The 21,214-nt window shown below is 41.4% G+C and overlaps 1 protein-coding gene across 6 annotated transcripts in view; it reads left to right on the forward strand.

The window, feature by feature from the left end:
• Positions 1-20,737, forward strand: part of srrm3 (serine/arginine repetitive matrix 3) — a 54,990-nt gene extending 34,253 nt beyond the window's left edge. Inside the window, exons 6-16 of one of the 6 annotated variants that reach the window (XR_002171114.1) lie at positions 193-273; positions 1,167-1,235; positions 3,195-3,230; positions 3,633-3,683; positions 4,158-4,265; positions 5,388-5,553; positions 14,804-15,072; positions 16,617-16,859; positions 16,941-17,072; positions 17,392-18,239; positions 19,946-20,018. Coding sequence is in view for 5 of the 6 variants with exons in the window: in XM_019895184.1 (XP_019750743.1) it covers positions 193-273; positions 1,167-1,235; positions 3,195-3,230; positions 3,633-3,683; positions 4,158-4,265; positions 5,388-5,553; positions 14,804-15,072; positions 16,617-16,859; positions 16,941-17,072; positions 19,946-20,201 (1,411 nt within the window). In the remaining variant the exon portion in view is untranslated. Of the gene's footprint in view, positions 1-192; positions 274-1,166; positions 1,236-3,194; positions 3,231-3,632; positions 3,684-4,157; positions 4,266-5,387; positions 5,554-14,803; positions 15,073-16,616; positions 16,860-16,940; positions 17,073-17,391; positions 18,416-19,945 lie in introns of those variants that run through there. The other 5 variants (XM_019895188.1, XM_019895186.1, XM_019895184.1 and 2 more) reach the window with 5 other exon arrangements.
• The last annotated feature ends 477 nt before the right edge of the window (positions 20,738-21,214 follow it).

The following is a 21,214-nucleotide window of genomic DNA, read 5'->3' on the forward strand; positions in this document are numbered from 1 at the left end:
ATCATGTGCTGGATGTGTTTGTATTTACCGCTTATGCAGAAAGTTTTTCAATTTCAGTTTATCAGTCTATTTATATCGGTATATTACAGTATTGTTATATTCATTTTTAAATCATGACGGTAGTCTGAATGTGACCTTTAGATCTTGCCATAAAAGTCTCGCTCATCCACTTCTGTCTGGTGGATATTTCAGAGGAAAGAGAAAATCAAGCAGCTCTCCATCCCCACGACCAAAGAAAAGAAAGAAGAAGAAATCTGGCCGTCGAAGAAGTCGGTGAGTGGATGTACGCTGCTTGGAGTGGCTGATAAAATAACGTCATTGAAAAAGATTTGTACAGTATTCTTGTAGATTATTCAATAGCCTTGGGATAGATACACAGAGTGATTCATTCACTGATATCCTACTGTATTTTCCGCACAATAAGGCGCTTCGGAGTATAAGGCGCAATGAATGACCTATTTTAAAACTGTTTTCATAAATAGGGCACACCACATTATAAAGCGCATAGAAGGAAGTTACAATAGTGGTTACGGTTGCATTATGCATCCACTAGATGGAGCTACGCTAACGGCAATACAATACAGTAGAGCTTTATTTATATCGAGCCTTCACAACCACTGCAGCTGTAACAAAGCACCTTACAGAACATTTAAAATAGTACCTCCAAGAAATCAGAATAGTGATCCATATACAAGGCGCAGCGTATTATAAGGCGCGCGAGATTACGGAATGCTTTTCGATGCGCCTTATCGTGCGGAAGATACGGTAACTGGGGAGGATGCAAAATAAAACGAATCTGGTGTGTAACAAGTCAGTCGTTTTTGTGAGGAAAAGCGTAAAGAAAGAGTTAAAGGACAAGTACATATTATGGTTGTCACATGATCCTTCACATGTGTGTCGTCAGAAGTACTCATGAGCGAATTATTCTGATGTATGAATGGAAACAGTTGGATTGTGGCGGAAGAACAATTAATTGTTCTACCTGTCACTATATGTCACCGGTATTGATAGATGAACAAAGATACATAATTTAAATGATTCTAAACTAAATAAATAATCAATTATAGTGAAAATGGATAGTTTCTCACTGCATGCCTGACGGTGTTTCATGGCACAGTGGGCGTGAGTCGTTGACTAAGCGTGACACATGAAGTTTCCATTGACAGGTTTGGCAGCTCATCACCCAATCGCAAACAGAAGAAGAAAAAGAGTGGGAAGAAACACAAGCATGCCAGGTGTGTGTATTTATAAACAATGTATAAAGTATATGTGAGTCATCACTGGAAGCTATTAATGTTCAGGGAAAAAAAATCTCACTCTTGCTGTTGAAGAGCAACTGATTTCCCCTCTCGTTAACCACATTGGCCTTTCATGCGTTGACCTTGCTTCCGTTTGCCTTAGCAGAGAAGAGGAGAAAGTGCCTAAGAAAGGAATGAAAGAAAAGGAAGAAAAAGGGAAGATGAAAAAGAGGCAAGACAGGGAGGAAGTTGCAGACAGATAGTAAGCAAAGGAGGTGAGAAATAAATGATGGAAGGTAAGAAAGCAGGAAAAAGGATTGTGAAAGTAGGCTTTGTGAGTATGAAGAAAGTCAGCTGTGTACACACCCACAACGGCGCAAGACACCCATTTTTAACTGCGCCAAGCTGCACGCATCTGCGGAAATTGCAATACCCAGCCCGTGCTAGACTTTTACTGCGCACAAAAACATAGCCATTGGCAAAATTAAGACTAACTTACTACCTCATCAGAATATCAACTTTTATATTGGGAGTATTTTGCTAAAAATATGACTTTTCGACTCATGTAAAATTTTGTCCTTTTCAGGTACATGAACAGAATGAAAAAATCTGCCCTTGCATACACGCTTGCATACACATAATATGACCCTCTGTCATTTGCATACATACAGAAAAATACAAACATACCAGTCCAGTCACACACAGAATGGAACCACCTATGCTTTTTTTTTTTTCGTACACACAATATACTCGTTAATATAGTTTATCATGGGGACTAAAAGAAATTCTCGAATGTTGTCTTCCAGTTTCGCTAGTGGGTCCAAATGTACAGCCCGAACAACACCTTGTGTGCAGCAGATTTGCATACCAGAAGAAATAATGACCCTCTTCTCAATTATCAAACACTACAGGACCCTTGTCCCCCACTTTTCAGCCACACCCCCTCTATCTCGCGCCTCTCTGCCTCTCTTCTGTCACCCGAGTGTCACACTACAGCTGCTCTGCGGTGCACATGTTGTCGCTGCTTGAATAATGCATGGCCGAGGCATGTAGGAAAAGCAGAAAGGCTTCCACCCCAGAGACGGCCTCCCTTGTTGATATTCGCCGCTTTTAAGTCGCACATGCGGTTGGAAAGTGAGGGGGCAGTACTGGATTCTTACGAGGCCATGAAATTCATACGGCTACTTGTACTTGTAAACATCTTGGCAAAACAGCTGAGATTTATGTAATAGTGTCATGCATTTCCTATGCGGCTATTTTTGTCAATAACAGAACAATGAGTTCCCCAGAACGACTCCCCCTCGCCACAAGCACACAGGTGGCTCCCTCCGAAGGGGAAAAATGGGTTGCTGCAATAATTCATATACTGTATCAGCCCGTGAGAGTTTTATTACCCCTTTTTCACCTTTCTACTGCTGCCACGCCAGCGCACGCTGTAGGTGTGTGAATCGGTAGGGACGCTGTGGGTCTCCTCCGTAAAATAGGAACAACTCCCACAGACCTTCACGAATTTCCATGGAAACCGCGACAAGGGTGACATTAAAGTGATATGGACGACTGTGCGCGGCGGGGGAACTGTCATTGAACGCCTGGATCAATAAATAAAGTCAATATAGTGTATCTCATGCAGGAACCAGGAAGCTGCATCTGACTTCACAAGAGCTTCCTTTCTTTTCACACATAGTAATTGCATGTAAGGACATGCCAGTGTTTGGATTCTGACATTGAGTCACGTGTTAGATGGGGCCGGTCGTGAATTTTAGTCCAAATATTTGCAGCAATTATTTGAAATTCCACTGTTATTTTTCTGCTTGTAAAAGGTCAGCCACCATCACAAATCGCAATGTGGAATTATGTCAAATCAATTCTCCGGTTAAAAATATCTTTCCTGCAGTACACACATGAATAATTCAGTTTCTGAAGCTGTCTAATAATAGCCTTGTTATACTTTTGTAGGTCGGCATCAGGCTCCACCAAAAAGAGGAGATACAGGTATGTGTGTGGGGAAAGAGAAGGAAACTGGAAACCAAGTGGCAAGTGAAAAATATTGCGCAATGAAACAACGAAGGACACGCGATGCTTAATTTTCTCTGTCATTGGTTTTACAAGGTTAAACTGGATACAGTTTAATTGCAAATTAAACTGCGATGTCAGTTGCTCTTGGTGTATTTTGTACAGCACACAGAGTTCATCCTCGAATAGCGTGTTTTTGGTTATACAATTTTTTTGGTCAACTTTCATCTTACGCCACCCCTGTTCTCGAAGATCGTCACACCGCCATATGACACATTTTCTTTGGTGTTCGGGTTAGAATCCAATATATAGTCCAGGAAAGGGAGTGATGACCTGTTAAATATAAAATTGTTCTTGACCGGTCTCTCAATTTTGTCTCAGGTCAAGCAGCCCAAAGGACAAACACAAAGATAAGAATAAACAGAAAAAGAGGTGAGTCACCCATCAACCCCTGGGAACATCTTCTATTATTCCCATGTCAAGCTGTCAGAATTATTTGATTGATACCACCGTACTACAATGATTATATAGATACTGTGCATTTTGCAGATTTCAGAATTTAATTTGAGAAAGCAATAGATGACTGGAACAGTGAAACAATCAGCTGAGTTGTGAGCAAGTTGTCCGTCATACATTTATATTGTTTTTTTTTTTAAATCTTTTGTCAGATTCAGTTTTATATAGAATGCTTAAGAGTATAAAACACCAATTGGTTTTCTTCCCCGCTTTCTACTATCCATTGGCTCAAGCTCAAAATATTCCTCTGTGCCTTGTCCCGCTTTATATACAATCAGATGGATGACCGAGTTTGCACACTTGCGTGTGTGTCCCTGTGGTGTACTCATACATACAAATTCCTTCCTGTTTTGTGCGTGTCTGTTTGTCCGTTTGTGGCTTTTCGTTTAGGTCCCCCGCAGAGACCCCCGGGAGGAGCGTACAGCGTCAAGGCAGCTGTTGCAGCAGCCGCAGCGCTTCTCTGTCATCCGCTGGGAGCGCCTCCAAATCTCCCAGCAGGTACATTGCACAAATGACACACGTGTGTGATTTTCCCCACACAGCGGTATCACCCTGGCGTGTCACAAGCACTTAGAATTCATTTATTTTCCTTTCTTTGGGGAGGTTTAGAATAAAAATGGGACATGTTGGCATATCTTATCATGATCCCCATGAGATGTATTTAAACGCAAATGCAATTTCCTGGTGTTCAATCCAAATCACTGTGTATGTAATAGTTTAAAGGCCTTCGGGGGAGTCTATTATTTACATTTATTTAGAAATATGATTTGACTCAAATGGCAGAAGATAACATAAAACAGTATGGGACAGACACATTGATACAGGCTGAAAAATGTGCAGTGTGCGAGTAGGATTACATCAAGTGTGTTTATGGCCATCATGTGGACATAAGGTAAAATATGATGAACAGAAATGAGTGACATGCGGTATTTAATCTCGGAAAAAATAAAATAAATCATATATGCCACCACGTAAGCGAGACCAATAAGTCGAGGAGTGCCCCCAATGTCAACACGTTGACTCGTTGGCCATCAAATTTGCTAGCTTGGTGAAGTTAATTATTATTGTCATCTATGTGCATGCATTCAATGTTGTACATGGTAAATGCAAAAAAAAAAAAAAAAAAAACAACTTTTATTCATACACTGCCTTATGAAATCCAATGTAGCAACAACTTGTTGAAACAAAGAACGTTTACCACACATGATCTAAAATGTTCAAGCCAAATTTGCGAATGTTTTTGATTTGGGGGTCACTCTCTTTTCAACCATCGGGCTGCAAACCACTGTTCTTGTCAGGGGCTGATCCCGTTGGCATTTACTTAAGAAGTCGCTGATGGTGTAGTGGTACACTCGCCTGACCTATGTGCGTGGGATCGCTTTCCACTCAGTGACGGTGTGTATGGTTGTTCGTGTCTATATGTTCCCACTGACTGACTGACTGACGACCAGTTCAGGGTTTTTTTTCCGCCTTATGTCCAAAGTCAGCTGGGATAGGCTCCAGCAACTTCCGCGACCCTCTTCAGCATAAGTGCTGTTGAAAATGGATAGATGGATGGTGACAATTTGTATTTTACCGTGGACCAAAAAAATCTGTCATTTATTGGCTCTTCTTTTCCAGACTGAACTCCAAGCACAAGAGAGGTGGAAAGAAGGCAGCAAGTGCTTCACTATCCCCCGGCCCCGACAGTCCCACCGCTTGCCATAATGGAGACCACCCCAAGCGCAGTCACAACTGCCACAAAGCCGGCAGACTCAACCACACAGATGGTGATAAGGTGCAAGATGTATGTAATCTCCTCTATTCTACCCCCTTAATCCTCCCCACTTCCCCAACCTGCCCACCGTTTCTAACGTAAACATTTTCTTTATGCTTTTCATCAGTAATTCATAGGTTACAGGGCATATGCGCTCTGATTGTCCTGATATGTGATGTGTAGAAGACCCGCTGCTTTGTATCTGGCTTTCTTTTGAATCCTCTGGCATCTTGTTCATTGTTCTTGTTTGGTGGCACCACAGACGAAGGTTCCTTCAGAGAGTGTGTGTGTGTGTGTGCGTGCGTGCGTTTGTGCGCGTGTGTGTGTGTTCGTTCCGGATAGATCCCCTGAGTAAAAAATTTGCATATGTTCCTCACATGCAAAATTGAGCCATCTAAGAATATTATGATGCCAAAATAATGAGCAAAATAACCTGTGGTACCTTTCAGGTGGTTGCTCACTGAGGCATATGAATATAATAAGGGGGGGTAAAAAGTTTAGCGAGTTCATGGCAGGTATGACTGACTGCAAACACTGCGCACAGATATCAAGGATATACCAAGGATGTGTGTAAATAACACAAATAGGTGTTACAGAACTTTTCAAAGCAAAATGGAAAATGATGGCGACCCCAATCAGGCACATGATATCGAAAGCTATTTATGTAATCACTCCATGAACTGAAAAACCCAGAAAGCTGTAGCTGCTCTTATCCCTGCCCTGAGCAAATTGCATTTTTTTCAACCCCTGCAGCTTCCCAAAGCAATTAAGTGGCATAATATGCATGCCGTTTAGAGCCTGATCAAAATATAATTTTGGGGGGGAATTGTGTACAAAATGTAGTACGTGGAAAACAAAATTGGAGAAAATATGCTGAAACTATAATGATAATACTAATAATCCACACACAAAAATGATAAATAGTTCATGTGTGGCTAAATAGAAAAGATCAATAGTAGATCTCCTGTGTGTCAATTTGGAGTTTTGCAACTGGGACGGTCCGATGTTAATTCGGTTCACTTCCCTCACTCCCCAAATAAGAGACTGAGGGCTGATCGGTATGACCAAAAATTCATATCAGGACACAAACTGAATCTCTTGACTCTAACTGTAGCTAGCGTCGTATAAACGTAAGCATACAAATTATAACGGCAGTATTGTTCTTTAAATGTGAAACATAATTATTTCCTTGTCGAAGAAATAATCAGAACATTTGTCTCTCTGCTTCTTATACTTTGGGGTTTAAAATAGAGCAAAGAAATGCAAATCTATTGCTAATATTAGAACAATTTTATATTTTAAATCTTGTCCTGCTTGACTCGATTAATTTTCTTGGGGGGCAGGGGGGTCATGTGTTCTTTGCTATACTATTTTCTCTATCAACACAATTTATCCACTAATTTGCTTTTCAAAGCTGGTTGCTCTCTGCTTTAAGTTGTTCTAGCCAGACTTCTGTGAAACGAGTACTATACACCGAAGCACGTTTTTCCGGTGTTTGGTGATAGCAAAGACAGACCATGGCTTGCGTCCATAAACGTGCCTCAATCACGTCCGTAGTCACGATGCCGCGCAAGGTAGCTTGCCCACCCCCAGTTTGCGAAGAGCAGCTTGGAGCTGATTGGTTTGCATGACCTGTCACTCGTAGCCTGCTGCTTCTGATTCGTGAGCTTGGCAGGAGAGGAGGGAGACGGCGTTTTTTGTGAGAAAGTTGATAGAACAGACTCAGGGTCAGTCAGGAGCACTACAAAAAAAAAACAAAAAAAAAACAAAAAAAAACGGAGCTTTGATAATCACGTGATTGCTTTGTCTGTAATCGTTATTTCGATTTTTGAAAAACGAAGTGTTTCAGCCCAAGTTTACACGTGCCTGTAGTTCATGTGTAGCTCCCTCTTACGTTGCTAGAAAATAGGTCACTCAATTTCGTCTTTAACTTGTCTACCAAGCCCTCCTTAGGACAAGAACATTTATTTTGGGGAAAAACGCAACCAGAACTAAACTAGAATGATCGCTATATTATCGAAACGAATCTTTCCGAAGTCGTTTAAAGCACATTACTGCCTCCTGTTTTGTATTCTTGCATGTGTCTTCTGAGGCCTCATCTGATCTGTCTGCTACTGCCATTCATTTTTTTTTTCTTACTCCTTTAATCAATCTACGTGGTGTTTAACAATTATTACATTCCCCAATGTCTCTCTTGTTTATATAAAAAGCACTCAAATGCTTTGGAGCTGGACCAAGTAGCTTAACTGGGTATGTGGAATCGTTTCTTCTTGTCAATCCAGTCGTCTTTCTGTCAAAACTAAGCTCTGCTCAGTCATAGATTCTCCTTTCCTGCAGGGGCACTACAGCAGGAGTTAATCGATTAGACTTTTTTTCCATGTCAGTGTGCATGTTGCCTCCAGGTGGCAGTATCTTCTCTGTGTTGACTGCTGTCTATGCTGATCTTTAGGGTGGCGAATGGCAAACAAGCTTTGTTCGATCTTGTACTTTTACGATGTCGTAAAGGCGCATAATTCGTTTGCCTTTGAATATTTCAAGCATCTTAGCAACCATTATTTAGGTGTCGTTAACCTTCAACAAAAGGTGGTTATTGTGTGAGCATTCCTGGATGAAATCAATTTTGAATTACCGTGCTGCAGCTGTGTGGTTTCGCAAATGTGATTGATTGATTGATTGATTTTGACAGTTTCAGTTTTTATACATATATATATATATTTTTGGCCCCTGACTTACATTTGGGTCTGTCTCATTTCAAAACACTACTGGATGCTTTCCCTAGGGATTTCTTTTTTTTTGGGGGTGGGGGGGCTGTGCTTAGACAAAAATGGGGAAATTAACATATAAGTGTTGGCAATTAATAAATGAAAATATAACGGCATATGTGTGTGTTCAGGTTATAGGTCACACCGATGGTTTTAAGTTTTAAAATGATTCGTGTTGTCATTTTTTTTAGATCACTGAATGTTCCAAAAAAACATGACATTTCATGCAAGACTAAAATTTATAAGGAGAGGAGAAGAAAAAATAAAAAGGTTGTCAAGATTCTCGTTATTAGATCACTGAATGTTCCAAAAAAACCATGACATTTCATGCAAGACTAAAATTTATGGAAGAGGAGAAGAGCCGGTGAAGAAAAAATAAAAAGGTTGTCAAGATTCTCGTTATTATCTCAGAATTCTGACATTATTCTCAGAATTCTGACTTTAAAGTCGAATCCTAATCCTCTTGCGTAGAAATAATGAATAGCTTAGGAATGTTTTTTTTCATTTCATTTCATTCTTTTTTTTTTTTTTTTTTTTTACAACGATAAAAAGCTTCATCTATGACTAAATGTGTTTGCATACAAGCTGGGTACATGTCATGGTTACTTTCCCAGCTCTGATGAAAAGCAGCACACCAAAGGGAAAGCATCCAAGGATGAGAGTGAGACAGCGTCAAACAGGGGTTGCCGCGTAAACTAAAGGAAGCGGACCCTACGGATGATGTGGGTCATCACATACTTTTATTATTAACATTGGCGTTGTATTTTAAAGGGACCCGAGCCATTTTCAACATGTTTCTCTGTCACCCAAGTTGAAACCATAGGCTCACTTTAAGGCTGCATTTGGAATCATTTACTTATTCCCTACTCCCTAATCACAAATGCTTTATAGGGATTTTTATATCGTGGGGGAGTGGCGGGGGGGAGGGGGGGTCACTGAAAAAGTGTTTCACCGGTGATAAACCTTCTGTCCAAAAAAAGTTGAACAAATGGGTCATTCTAATAACATATTGTTTTAATATGAGTCAATCATAAAATTAACAGCTCCGAAATTATTACAAGCAAAGCACTTTATGCCCGGCTGTGTTAATGTGTTGCATTACTTTGAGTCAAGATGTTTTTGCTTCACAGCTCTTTATTAGCTATTTTCTGTCTCGAATGTAGTACTCTTCTAGTATCTGCCGGCTGTTTTCTATTTTCAAGATGCATTGTGGGATACATAGGGAATAACCTCTACTCACTACACATTTGAAGAGCACTGCAAAATAGCACATTGGAAGGAAGTAATGGATAGGGGGTGATTCCAGACACAGCTTTATATGTGCCGTTTACGGTTTCAGTCTTCAAAAAATAAACACACTTTACCAAAAAGAGGCGCTGACATCAAAATAGCAGTCGTACTGTTAGTGGTGGTAGTATTAAATAGTTGTAGAAGTAGTCGTAGTAATATTCGTAGGAGTAGTGGTAGTCAAAGATGGAGTCAAATGTAACGAAGGCCCGGGCCAAACTATGACTAGGGTCCCTTTCAAATGTACCAACTCTCGCTAGCTCATCTTAGCGGTGACACTTTTCCTCCCTCTTGTCCAACCATCTGTGTCGTGTGACTCACAGCTGACTCTTGTTGTTGTTGCATTTTTTTTCCCCTTCCCGCATATCTTCCACATCTGCCAGCTCTGCATGCACACCTTACCCCCCCCCCCCCCTTCCACTACTTTAATAATAAACGACTGAATATCCACTCGCCTCTATCTTCTGCCCCCTCCCTGTTTGGATACAAATATGGCTGCATTTGTACAAAGCGAAAAAGACAAAGCAAATCATGTCGTTTCTAGAATCATCCTAATTTTCCATCTGGATTTTTTTTTTCCATTTTGTTTAGATTTTATGGGGTTTGATTATTTCTCGTTAGTCTCTGGACGAAAATGTAGCTTTGATACTAAAAGAGGTCATTGTCTTTTTCCCATATCGCTGCGGAGAACATTCCCTTCTCCTATCTTTTTTTCTTTGTTTCCTTGTTTTGTTGATATTGCATCCGTGTCACTGATTGAAACGGAAGGTAGGTAACGCTTTGCCCTACGCACGTGATCTTTATGCAGATGAGAATGTGACAAGCACCCTAGCCTGAGTGATATGTTTCTCTCTTTTTCTCTCTCTCTCTCTCTCTCTGTTGTTTTACAAGTGGTCTTTAAAAAAATAAAAAATAAACTTTATCGATGATGATTTCACCCTTGAAGATTTCTTACATACTGAGAGCGCTGCTTTTTCTTTTTGCGCCTCAAATTCATTCTCAAAGCCAGGTATTTCGGTGGATCTCCCTGGTCCATTTTCTCTGTCAACATTTGGGTTTTTTTCCGTTTGAGTAGAATACATTTGTTGTCTGTAGGTGAATCGAACATCTTGTGATTTCCGCGATTTTTTTATTTCTCCCCCACAATAGTTGTCACTATTGAGTGCGAGTTTTCTGATGACAGCATATTACTCAGCTGTTTTCTGTCTGGAGGTCAGAGGATCTATTTACCGGAAGGATCACATTTAAAGCATCTCAGGTTGTGAAACACTTCAGAGCTCCACTGACCAGCCACATTATCATCTCCCCTTGCACAATCGAATGAGATCCAATACAAGGGCTGTATATTAAAAAAAAACAAAAACAAAAAAAAACACGTCTTCACTCAAGACAATAATGCTCACGTTTGATTGGTATTGTCAGAGAGTGGGTAAAAGTGGCAACAACAATTGAGCTTTATTACATCCACCAAGTATGCGGTTTATGTTTTGATTGTCTTTTGTTAATGAATTAGTACATTGGTACCTTGACATTTGAATTTGATTAATTCAAAGCAAAAAAAAAAGAGAAAAAGAAAGAAACCATCAAGCGACAGCTCTTCACTTGAAAAACGTGTTCATCGGGGGTACTTGTAAATCAGGCTATCGCTGTGTTACGTAAAAACAATACTACCGTTTTCCATTAAACTTTGTGGTGTGAGCCAAAACTCAATTATTTTTTTTCAAGACAGAACCATTAATAATGGGGGGGGATAATGGGTTTCAGCTGTTCGCCCGAGCTGCGATGACAAAACCACTATACAATGCACCAAAAATAGCAAGCTTGGTAGATGCTTATACAAGCTGCCTCCATAGCTATGAAACACTACATATGACATGCTACTTTTGAGCTAAGCTAACGTCCATGACTCAATTGCCTTGGATCAGAACATTCCCTCTACTAACGTGGTCCTGGTGTCTGTCTTTGGTATGTGTTAGTCTCCGTCTCTGAATTGAGACACAGTGCCACCTACTGGTCATGTGGCCAATTGGAATCAACACAATTTGACACCTACTGTACAAGGAACATGTCCCGAAAAGGCATGCTCAGTTACCACCATACTTTCTGTTTTTTATTTTACTGTTTGGTCACAATGGGTTTTTTTTTCATCCAAAATGTACTGCAATTGTAACTTTACTACTACGTTAGCGTGTTCAACTTCCATCCAAATCTGGGGTAGGGGGTTGTTGTATGAATAGAACTCCGTCGCCCTCTGTATATGTACAGGCGGTTGCTACAAATATGTCTTTGTTGATTGAGATTTTTATGACTGTCACAATGCAGATACTGGTAATAAAGTCAATTTCATTTGACATTCTGGGTTTTGCCATCCCGGCGGACATGCATTCTACTCGGTGCCATTCTTATTTTGTTTGTATGACCAATGTGTTTGATGGAGCTCTTGTGTTGGATCTCATAAGCGCACGTGTCCCCATTAGTGTCCTGTGAATCGATATACTGTACACTTGATAATCGTACGATTGTTTGCTTTGGTCTTGAGATTTTTCTTTGGCCTTTAAGACAGAGATGGCCCTGGAAAGTGTGGACCTTCAAGTATTTTAAGTCATTTATCCATGAATACTCATCACATTTGTTGTTTCAGGAGACATATATACTTTCAATGACCTCAGATTCATGTATTAAGACACAGTAAATATCTAAAATCGTATGAAATATTTGCAATACCAAAATATAGTCATGGGCAGGGATGGGCAACTGGTGGCGAGCGGGCCGCATGCAGCCTGCAACCACCATCTGAGTGACCCCTTTCATTAATTTTCAAAAAAAAAAAAACATGTTTTGGGGTTGGGGAATGTTTTAGACTTTTTTTTTTTTTTTTTTTTTAACAAACCCTAATAAGTCTTCACAATGAATGATGACCCTACAAAAACCATGAAAAATTCAAAAAAAAAATATATATATATATATAAAGAGGAAGAAAATCAATATGCAATCCCTGGGTGCCGAACTGCGAATATGGTGGAGTCGACTGTCAGTTTAGCTAATAATATCACCAATCACCACCAGATGGCAGACATGTCTTAATTGTACTTATATACAGTATATACTGTCGTAACCTACAGTGTGAGATGGCCTAATAATTTTTGCTTGTTTTGTGCCATCCTTGAATGGCATTTTTTTTTAATGCAAGAGAGCCACAGACTTAAATATGAATGCACTCTCAATAGGCCCCTTGCGGCTAAAGCTAGCGGTTAGCCATCTTAGGTTGCCAATGTTGCTGACTTCAGTTTTTTCTGAAAACATCAGTCTCTCTTTTACAGTAGGATCCCCCGTATGGAGTAATGAGTGCCTTTCAAAGAAAGACTTGCATTGTTTGCAACGGCCATTCAGACTACCATATTTTCCACACTATAAGGCGCACCTATGGCATTCAATTTTCTCAAAAGTCAACAGTGCGCCTTATAATCCGCTGCACCTTATTAATGGACCACTATTCAGATTTTTTTGGAGGTCGTATTTTTAAATGTTCTGTGAAGCGCTTTGATACAGCTGAAGCGGTTGTTAAAGCTCTGTATAGATAAAGCTGTATTGTATTGTATTCCCTTTAGCGTAGCTCCATCTAGTGGATTAATAACGCAACCACAGCCACTATTTTAGCTTCCTCCTGTGCGCCTTATAATGTGGAGCGCCCTTCATATGAAAACAGTTTTAATATAGGTCATTCATCGAAAGTGCGCCTTATACTCTGAAGTGCCTTATCGTGTGGAAAATACGGTAGATCATCTCCGTATCGTGAATTGTGACTGACAAAGACTAGTTTCGCAGTGAACTTTGTCTTGATGGTCTTTGCTTTAATTTCATTGTTGATGGTTCTGAAACAATGATGCAGACAAATCTTTGAATAGCACTCAGAGATCTACGTTATAAGGGAGCACTTAAAATCACATTCTTACTGATGAAATGTGCACATAGTGCTTCTCCCAAACTTATTGGTCGAGCCGTATGCCATACATGGTTGCATTTTTGCAGTGGAGACTCATGTTATACATCTGATTCGGAACTGGGTGGTCCTATATGGCCGCCAAGTAGCACAGATGAAAAATTGTTGACCCCCTCCATCATTTACCGGGAAGTTGCCCATCCCTGGTCTAGGGTATTTCAATCACAACATACTTTTTACTGGTTGGCTCACGGAAGCTCCCTGAAGACAAAACAAACTTTTATACTTTGAGTAAGTTACATTAAAAAAGCCCACAGAATTGAAAAGCTCAAAGTGGCGTCCGGGTGAATGAGTGAATTACTCGGGAAGGAAAAGGGTCAAACCTGATGTTCCTGGAGGTGGTTAGTGCTGAGGAAATACGCCAGGTGCGACGGACCCCACATGCCGTCATGGTCCTCTTTGCTCTGACTTTTTTTTCCCATTGATTTCCATGCACTGTCTCATGAGTCACTGACAGGGAAGGGTTTTGTGTCTTTTTCTCTTGCATTTTCTGAAATCTAATGATGCACTTATGTTGCCCCACTTTTCCCTTTTCTTCATACCTTACCTACTAAAGGAGGGAATACCACTTTATTGGTAAGTGGATGCTAACCAGAAGGGAGTTAAACAAGAATAAAAAAGAAACGAAAATGGGTCGCTGTTCACATGTCAGCACTTGTCTTCAGGGGGAAAAAAAAAATCCAGAAAGAGAAAATTGAGTAGCTGATTATTGTTTCTGATTCGACTGATTGAATAATTGTGATCTTTATTTTGTTCCCTCCATTTCTGTGATGTTCCGTCCAGTTGTCTTCTCTTACTTTTTACTTTCATTTCTTTGACATCATGACTTTAAAATATTTTTTTTTTTCAAAAAGTCCTCTTTTTTCTCTCTCTACACTATCTGTAGCTCTTTCTTCCTCTGCTCTATTATTTGTTTCACTTTTTGGGGGGCCTTTCTCCCTCTCTACCTTCTTCTAGTTTGTTTTTGCGGTTATGATTTCTTCACCTCATTATGATTTTGCATGCCAAGTATTGCATGCGCTGCACCATAGAGGACGATCTATCTGTAAGCCATATGGACAAAACTTAGATCTTTTTCTTTCTGATGTTACCTTCGTTTGGTACACCGTAGCACTCAGTAACATAAAAACGTAAAAAAAAAATTCTAATCCTCCTTTGTCCTTTTTCCTCCTTTTTTTTTTTTTTTTTTTTTTTTTGGTTTTTGTCTTTGTTGGTTATCATTTCTTTACAGAAGCCGCGGATACCGGCTCCCGGCTCCAAGATCATCCAGTCCACTTTGCTGAAAGAACAAAAGCTCTATAGCGCCCCCAGCAGGAACCAAGCAGTGCCGACCTGCACCGCGGGTGAAGCTGGAAGTGTGGACAGCGGGAACACATCAGGGAGGAGAGCGAGTCAGCGAGGACGGAATAAGGGCTGCCACTCTCCTGCTCACAGCAGCGACTCGGCACGTTCCCACAACAACCACGCTCACAGAGGAAGGAGCAGCCGCCATCAGAGAAAGTAAGAAGAATGTTTTTAATATCCTGTTGGACCCCATCCGTCCATCTGTTTTGTCTCCTTGCCGCCCTGCTTCAAAGTCACTGCAGCTGGAAGCTGTCCCAACTGACTTGGCGTGAGAGGCAGGTTTCACGACAGATTACAATCACATCATCATAAATTTCTGAAATTTCTATGCCCCTTCACCTACATAAAAGCGTCCTTCTGCACTACACACGGAATGGAAATGGCAGTCACTTCCACACATAATACCGAATTGGCCCGAATATAAGACGGCCCTGATTATAAGACGACCCCCTCTTTTTCAAGACTCAAATTTGAAAAAAGACTTTTTGAACACCAAATTAATTTTTATACAGAAAATAATTACAGTGCATCTAAAACAAATGATTATAACAATATATTTGAGAGAAAAAGCATGTTATTTTGCCTCATTCAAATCTAAAGTGCAATCACATTCGTAAATGAATGGCTTCTGGTTTTTGAAATGTAAATTACATCATAACTTCTCCTCAGCTGCCCACTTTTCTTCAGATTGTCACTATGTTTCTCCGTTTTCTGTTGTCTCTTCTATTATTTTCTTCTGTTTTCCTTCTTACCGCTATTTTTTATTTTTCTTCTTCGTGCTACCGCTATTTTTAATTTTTATTCTTCATGGCAGTGGTTCACTTTGGCCTGGGGAGTCAAGTTCAGCATTCGCTTCAATGATATCTGGCGCCATCTAGCGTCGTGAATGGGTATAATTTTTAGACCCCGAATAAAAGACGACCCCCACGTTTTCAGTCTTATTTCAATGCAAAAAACACTGTCTTATATTCAGGCCCATACGGTATAAACAGTACATCTTGGCGTGTCCACACTAATTGTCAGCATCTGATCATCCATTTTTATCCACACGTGATAAAAATCGGCACAGATGTTTTGCGGTTTCATCCATGTTAAAAAAAAACAAAAACAAAAACGTTTGTGCTCAACCATGTTGAAACTGTCAGTGTGCATCTAGTGCGTCACATTTAAAGGGAATGACAGGAGCCAATTTGAGTGACCTTGTTGGTGCTTGGGGGGAAATATAATGGCATGCATCTGGTGTCATTCATGAGTCACCGTGTTAGCGCTTTTTTTTAACCTCTGTTGGGATTAGATACCATGGCTACACCGACCCCCCCCCCACCACCACTGTGTATTGTACCAAAAATAGCATTTACAAGTAAAAACAACAATAAAAATAAGAGCCATAGATTAAAAAGTCAATATAACTAGCTGTGCGCCGACGGCAGTTGCTATGCTAACGTCTGTGCCCCATTACATTTGAAGGGACTCCCTCCCTTGCCAACATGGCAACCTCATTGACATGCTTTTTCGGCCTGCTCTAGTCTACCACCACGTCACTTTATCTTTGACGAGAGAGCAGCACAAGCCGGGAATATGTGATGGAGTACGTCTGTTAATAGCGGCACAGCGCTGTGGAGAATTGCAGTCAATTCTGGAACTAACAGATAACAGACTTTAAAAGGACTACTGTACAAAGCTTTGTTTTCCTTTCCCAGGACAAAAAGCAGCCATTCCTCCAAGCGTCACCACCGCTCCGGTCGAGGTCAGGCCCACAATCGCAGCCCATCAGCCTCGTCAGGCCGACACTCTCACACGTCAAGCAGAAAGAAAGAGGTGTCGCGGAGCAAACAGAACAGGCATCGCAGCAGCTCCTGGAGCAGCGAACGCTCATCGTGTGCCCACAGGGACCGTGGCCTCAGCACGACCAAGTCCCCTCACAACAGACAGAACGCCTCAAGGTGATCACACGCCCGCTCTCACCTTGATTCCCTTTTTTGTCACCTCTTGTGCGCGTTTACCGGGCTTTGCGTGTTACGCAGAGACAGGGACAGCCCAAACCGCTGCGACAGCGACACAGACAGCCGGGCCCGCCGCCGCTCTCGCAGTTACTCGCCCATTCGCAAACGGAGGAGAGATTCACCCAGTTTCATGGAGGCTCGCAGGATTACCAGGTAACACAAGACTTCTGGTCGTGTGTTGACATTCAGCCAATATTTGACTGTTGCAAGTCTTAATCAGTTACCGATGATGCAGTGGGTGGTACAATTTCCTGACTGACTGGTGAACAGTCGCGAGTGTAGTTTGCCTTTCAGCCAGAGACAGGCTGGGATGTGGTACCAGCTCCAAGAAACCCCGAACAGGATAAACGGTATAGAAAATGGATGAATCGGGTCTTGTTTTGTGTGTTTTCTTCCGCTTTCAACCACCCTGGTGTATCCACTGTACTGCAGATCTCCATCTGTACTCTATGTATATATGCCTCTCTTTAAGGGACCAAAAGTAATGGGACAATTGGCTTCTCAGCTGTTCCATGGCGAGATGGGCATGTGAGTTCACAAGCTGCAAAACTGCTTTTACTGCTTTTAGTGTTGTTTTACACTCCTCACGAGCCACAAAAATTTTTGCGTTGTGAGTTTTGTCATTCGGCTACTTGTACGAGGGTTGTAAGTGGTACCAAAAGCGCAGAAACATTAACAGCTGGACATGCAATCAAAAGGTTAGGGTTGGTCAAATTAAGTTCAAGTGTAAAGGTTATAATGTATTTTCGGTTCGTGGTGAAATTTCACCCCTAACTTTTTGTGTCATGTCTAATCTCCAGTGAAATAATAAACATGATGGCATCAAAATCAAATTTGTATTTGGTTTCCTTGAATATCAAAAGGCCAGCATCACAAATCGAATTATTTAAAAATTAATTTCAAGCTGTCAAATAGTCCATTTAAGGTGCGACACAATAGGAAGGTTGTTCAAGTAAATATATTAAACGGTACAACCGAAGTAAGTATACACTTTTATTTAGAATAGATACATTCACTACAACAAGAGCATGCATAAAATAGGGCCAGCAGACTATACTGCAATTATCATTTTTTTCCACCTGAAATTTGTGTCAAGTGTCAAATCAATTGTCACCCCTTGGCGTACGTGGACAGAAATAAATGATTGTTAAAAAGGTAAAATGTGCTTTCGTCTTTCACTCCAGCCCTCAAAGGTTCTGATGCTGAGACAAGGAGATGCGCCTGAGCTGCGGGCCAGTTGCCGTGGTAACTGTTGCCGCGCAGTAGGACCCAGCTAGTCTGAGTCCTGAAGCTTTGACTGAGCAGTAAAACATCCCCAGAGTAAACCTGGCTTCCTCCTGTTTTTTTTTTAATCTCTCTCTCCTCCTCCACACCCCTTTCCTGAAATTCACAGCAACTCTAAAACTCTGCCCACTCACTAATATAACACAATTTACAAACGCTATCAAGGTTCTTTCTTGCTCTTGCTTGTGCGTTGCCATGGCGCGTTGGCTCAAGGAACAACACACACACACACACACACACACACACACACACACACACACACACACACACACACACAGAAAATTGATTTACAACTATGGTACAGCAGCAATACCTTGATAGCGTTGTACTAACCAAGTGGCGGGCTGTTCGTTTGGCCTTCGGTGGGGACTTAAGTAACTTAATCCACATCTTTCTACCACCACTATCACGTCATCATGAAGGAAGCCATCAACACAAAAATGCTTAACAACCGCACACAAATGTGTCATCTAAAATTGTCTGAAGCAGGTGAGAAGGAATATTGATCTCATAACAGAAATGCTGATTGTAACATAAACATGAACGTGTGCACAGCCATAGCGGAGTATGTTTTGCGAGTCAAAATTTGCTGGAGTAGTTTTCTTTCTAATCAATCTGAAGGAGAATGCTCACGTTACGAAGCAAGGTGAATTTGAAATCTGATTTTTTAAAAACAATCGGCGGCCCGGTGATCCAGTGGTTAGTGCATCGACCTCACAGTGCAGAGATCGTGGGTTCAATCCCGGCGTCGGCCTTCCTGTGTGGAGTTTGCCTGCCTGCGTGGGTTTTGTCCGGGTCCTCCGTTTTCCTCCTACATTCCAAAAACACGCATGGCAGGCTGATTGAACACTCAAAATTGTCCCTAAGTGTGAGTGTGAGCGCGGATGGTTGTTAGTCTGTGTGTGCCCTGCGATTGGCTGGCAACCGGTTCAGGGTGTCACCCGCCTACTTCCTGTAGACGGCTGGGATAGGCTCCAGCACCCCCCGTGACCCTTGTGAGGATATAGCGGATCGGAAAATGGATGGATGGATAAAAAGAATTGGACCCATTGCTGCAAAAACCAAAAACAAAATTGAATTGGAAACCGAATCTAATGGTTCAACTTTGAAATATGTTAAGATGCGTATCAAATTGTCTTTTATTGGGGAGCTCCATCGATGCATGAAAGCAAATCAGTGTTAAGGATGCAAAAAGTTACTGCGGAAAAAGCCTGGGCCGTCTGTGGCGCCGTTGAGTAAAATATATCCAATAATCGAAGCACTGCTGATTCTCGGCAGATTAATTTGAGAAATCCAATGAGGCAAAAAAAAAAAAAATCTAACATCGCACAAACTGGAAGCGGTGTAGCCAAGAGAAACCACAACACAATGAGGAGACTGTTGGGAATATAAATAACTGATTTCATGGAATGAATATCACCACTCACCACTGTACTAACCACACTGTTTTTGACTGTTGATGTCTATTGGTGTTTGCCTTCACTGACAAGTTCTTTTGGGTGATAATTACTTTCGGAAGCACTTCCAGCGTGGCTATTAATGAGGAAACTAACAACATGCTTCTCTTCTTTGAGTGCACACAGCTTTTTTTAATTTTTTGGTTAACCCTCATAGCTGCTCTCTTTTAGCTCCTGTCCTGGTCACAACCATCTAACAATGATCTGCTCAACCAAATATCAGACAACTGATTTTTGATTTGATGATTTTGACATCCACTTCTTCCCCCCCCCCCCATTTCCCAGTGCTCGAAAACGTCCGATCCCGTACTACCGTCCGAGTCCGTCGTCGTCGAGCTACGACAGCAGCCCCTCGCGCTCCAGCCGCAGTCGCAGCCGCAGCTACAGCAGCTACAGTCGCAGTCGCAGCAGGAGCCGCAGCAGGAGCAGGAGTCGAAGCCGCAGCCGCAGCTGGACTCGCAGTCGCAGCTGGAGTCGAAGTCGCTCTCGCAGTCACCGCAGTTACTCCAGCCACAGCAGCTATGACAGTCCCGGCTTCTGAGGGGAACCCGCAACCGGGGGCAGGAAGATGCAATTGGGTTTGTCAAGTTTTCCACTCCAGGTTCCAAATACCCGTTTACCCGAAAGACTATTCTGTACTCTGTTTAGATAATGTGATAAAACGGCACTCTGTAATTGGTAAGTATTTGGCCGATGACAGTCAGTAGGATTTGTCTTTACACAACACCACAATGGTTTTGGAATGAAACCGATAGCCTGTAATTGAAGCTCAGCATTCATTTAAGAGGTTTCATGAAATAACGCATTTATTATTTCAGAAATACCGACTGTGTACTTGTGAAAGCCGATGACCCACCCGCGGCAATCTGTGCTACAAAGGCCCTATACAAATATGTCGTACCCCTCCTAGACGCTTTGAACACATTTAAATTAAAAAAAAAAAAAAAAAAAACTACCTTTTTAAAGCATTTTTTTTAACACCTGTTTTTACATTCAAGAAATAGATTATCTTGTATATCATCACTTCACCTTGAGGAAATGAAGACTGGATGTGACATATAGAGGGGCTCATGGAAATTAACAGATGTCGCAATAATTATAACACACATGGAGCAGCAACGCATACAAGCAGCGCATTTAACAATACTCCGAGATGTATATTCTCTCTGACTTTGTTGGAACGACAATTACTGCAGCTTAGTAGAGGACCTACTCTGCCTTTTCTTCTCGCTCTCGTTTTAAAAAAAAAAAATCTTTTTAACTTCAAGTCCATTGTTGTGGTGTTTAAAGGCAAATCCATAAAAATTCTGGAGAGGGTAAAACATTCCCAAAAATGGATTCACACTTGTCAAATAGAGTCAAACCTCGGTTTTCGAACGTCTCTGTTCTCAACCAAATCGGTTTTCGACCAAAAATTTCGAGTTTTTTATGCCTCGGATGACGACCGAATTTTGATTCTCGAACAAACTGAGCGCACTTGAATGCACCACTTGACTCCTCTCGCCTTCCTTACACGAGGAAATGACGCTTCCTCGGGTAGACGAGGAAGTGACG

The sequence above is a fragment of the Hippocampus comes genome, unplaced genomic scaffold, assembly GCF_001891065.2.
Source record: "Hippocampus comes isolate QL1 unplaced genomic scaffold, H_comes_QL1_v1.1 scaffold177, whole genome shotgun sequence".
NCBI lineage: Eukaryota > Metazoa > Chordata > Actinopteri > Syngnathiformes > Syngnathidae > Hippocampus > Hippocampus comes.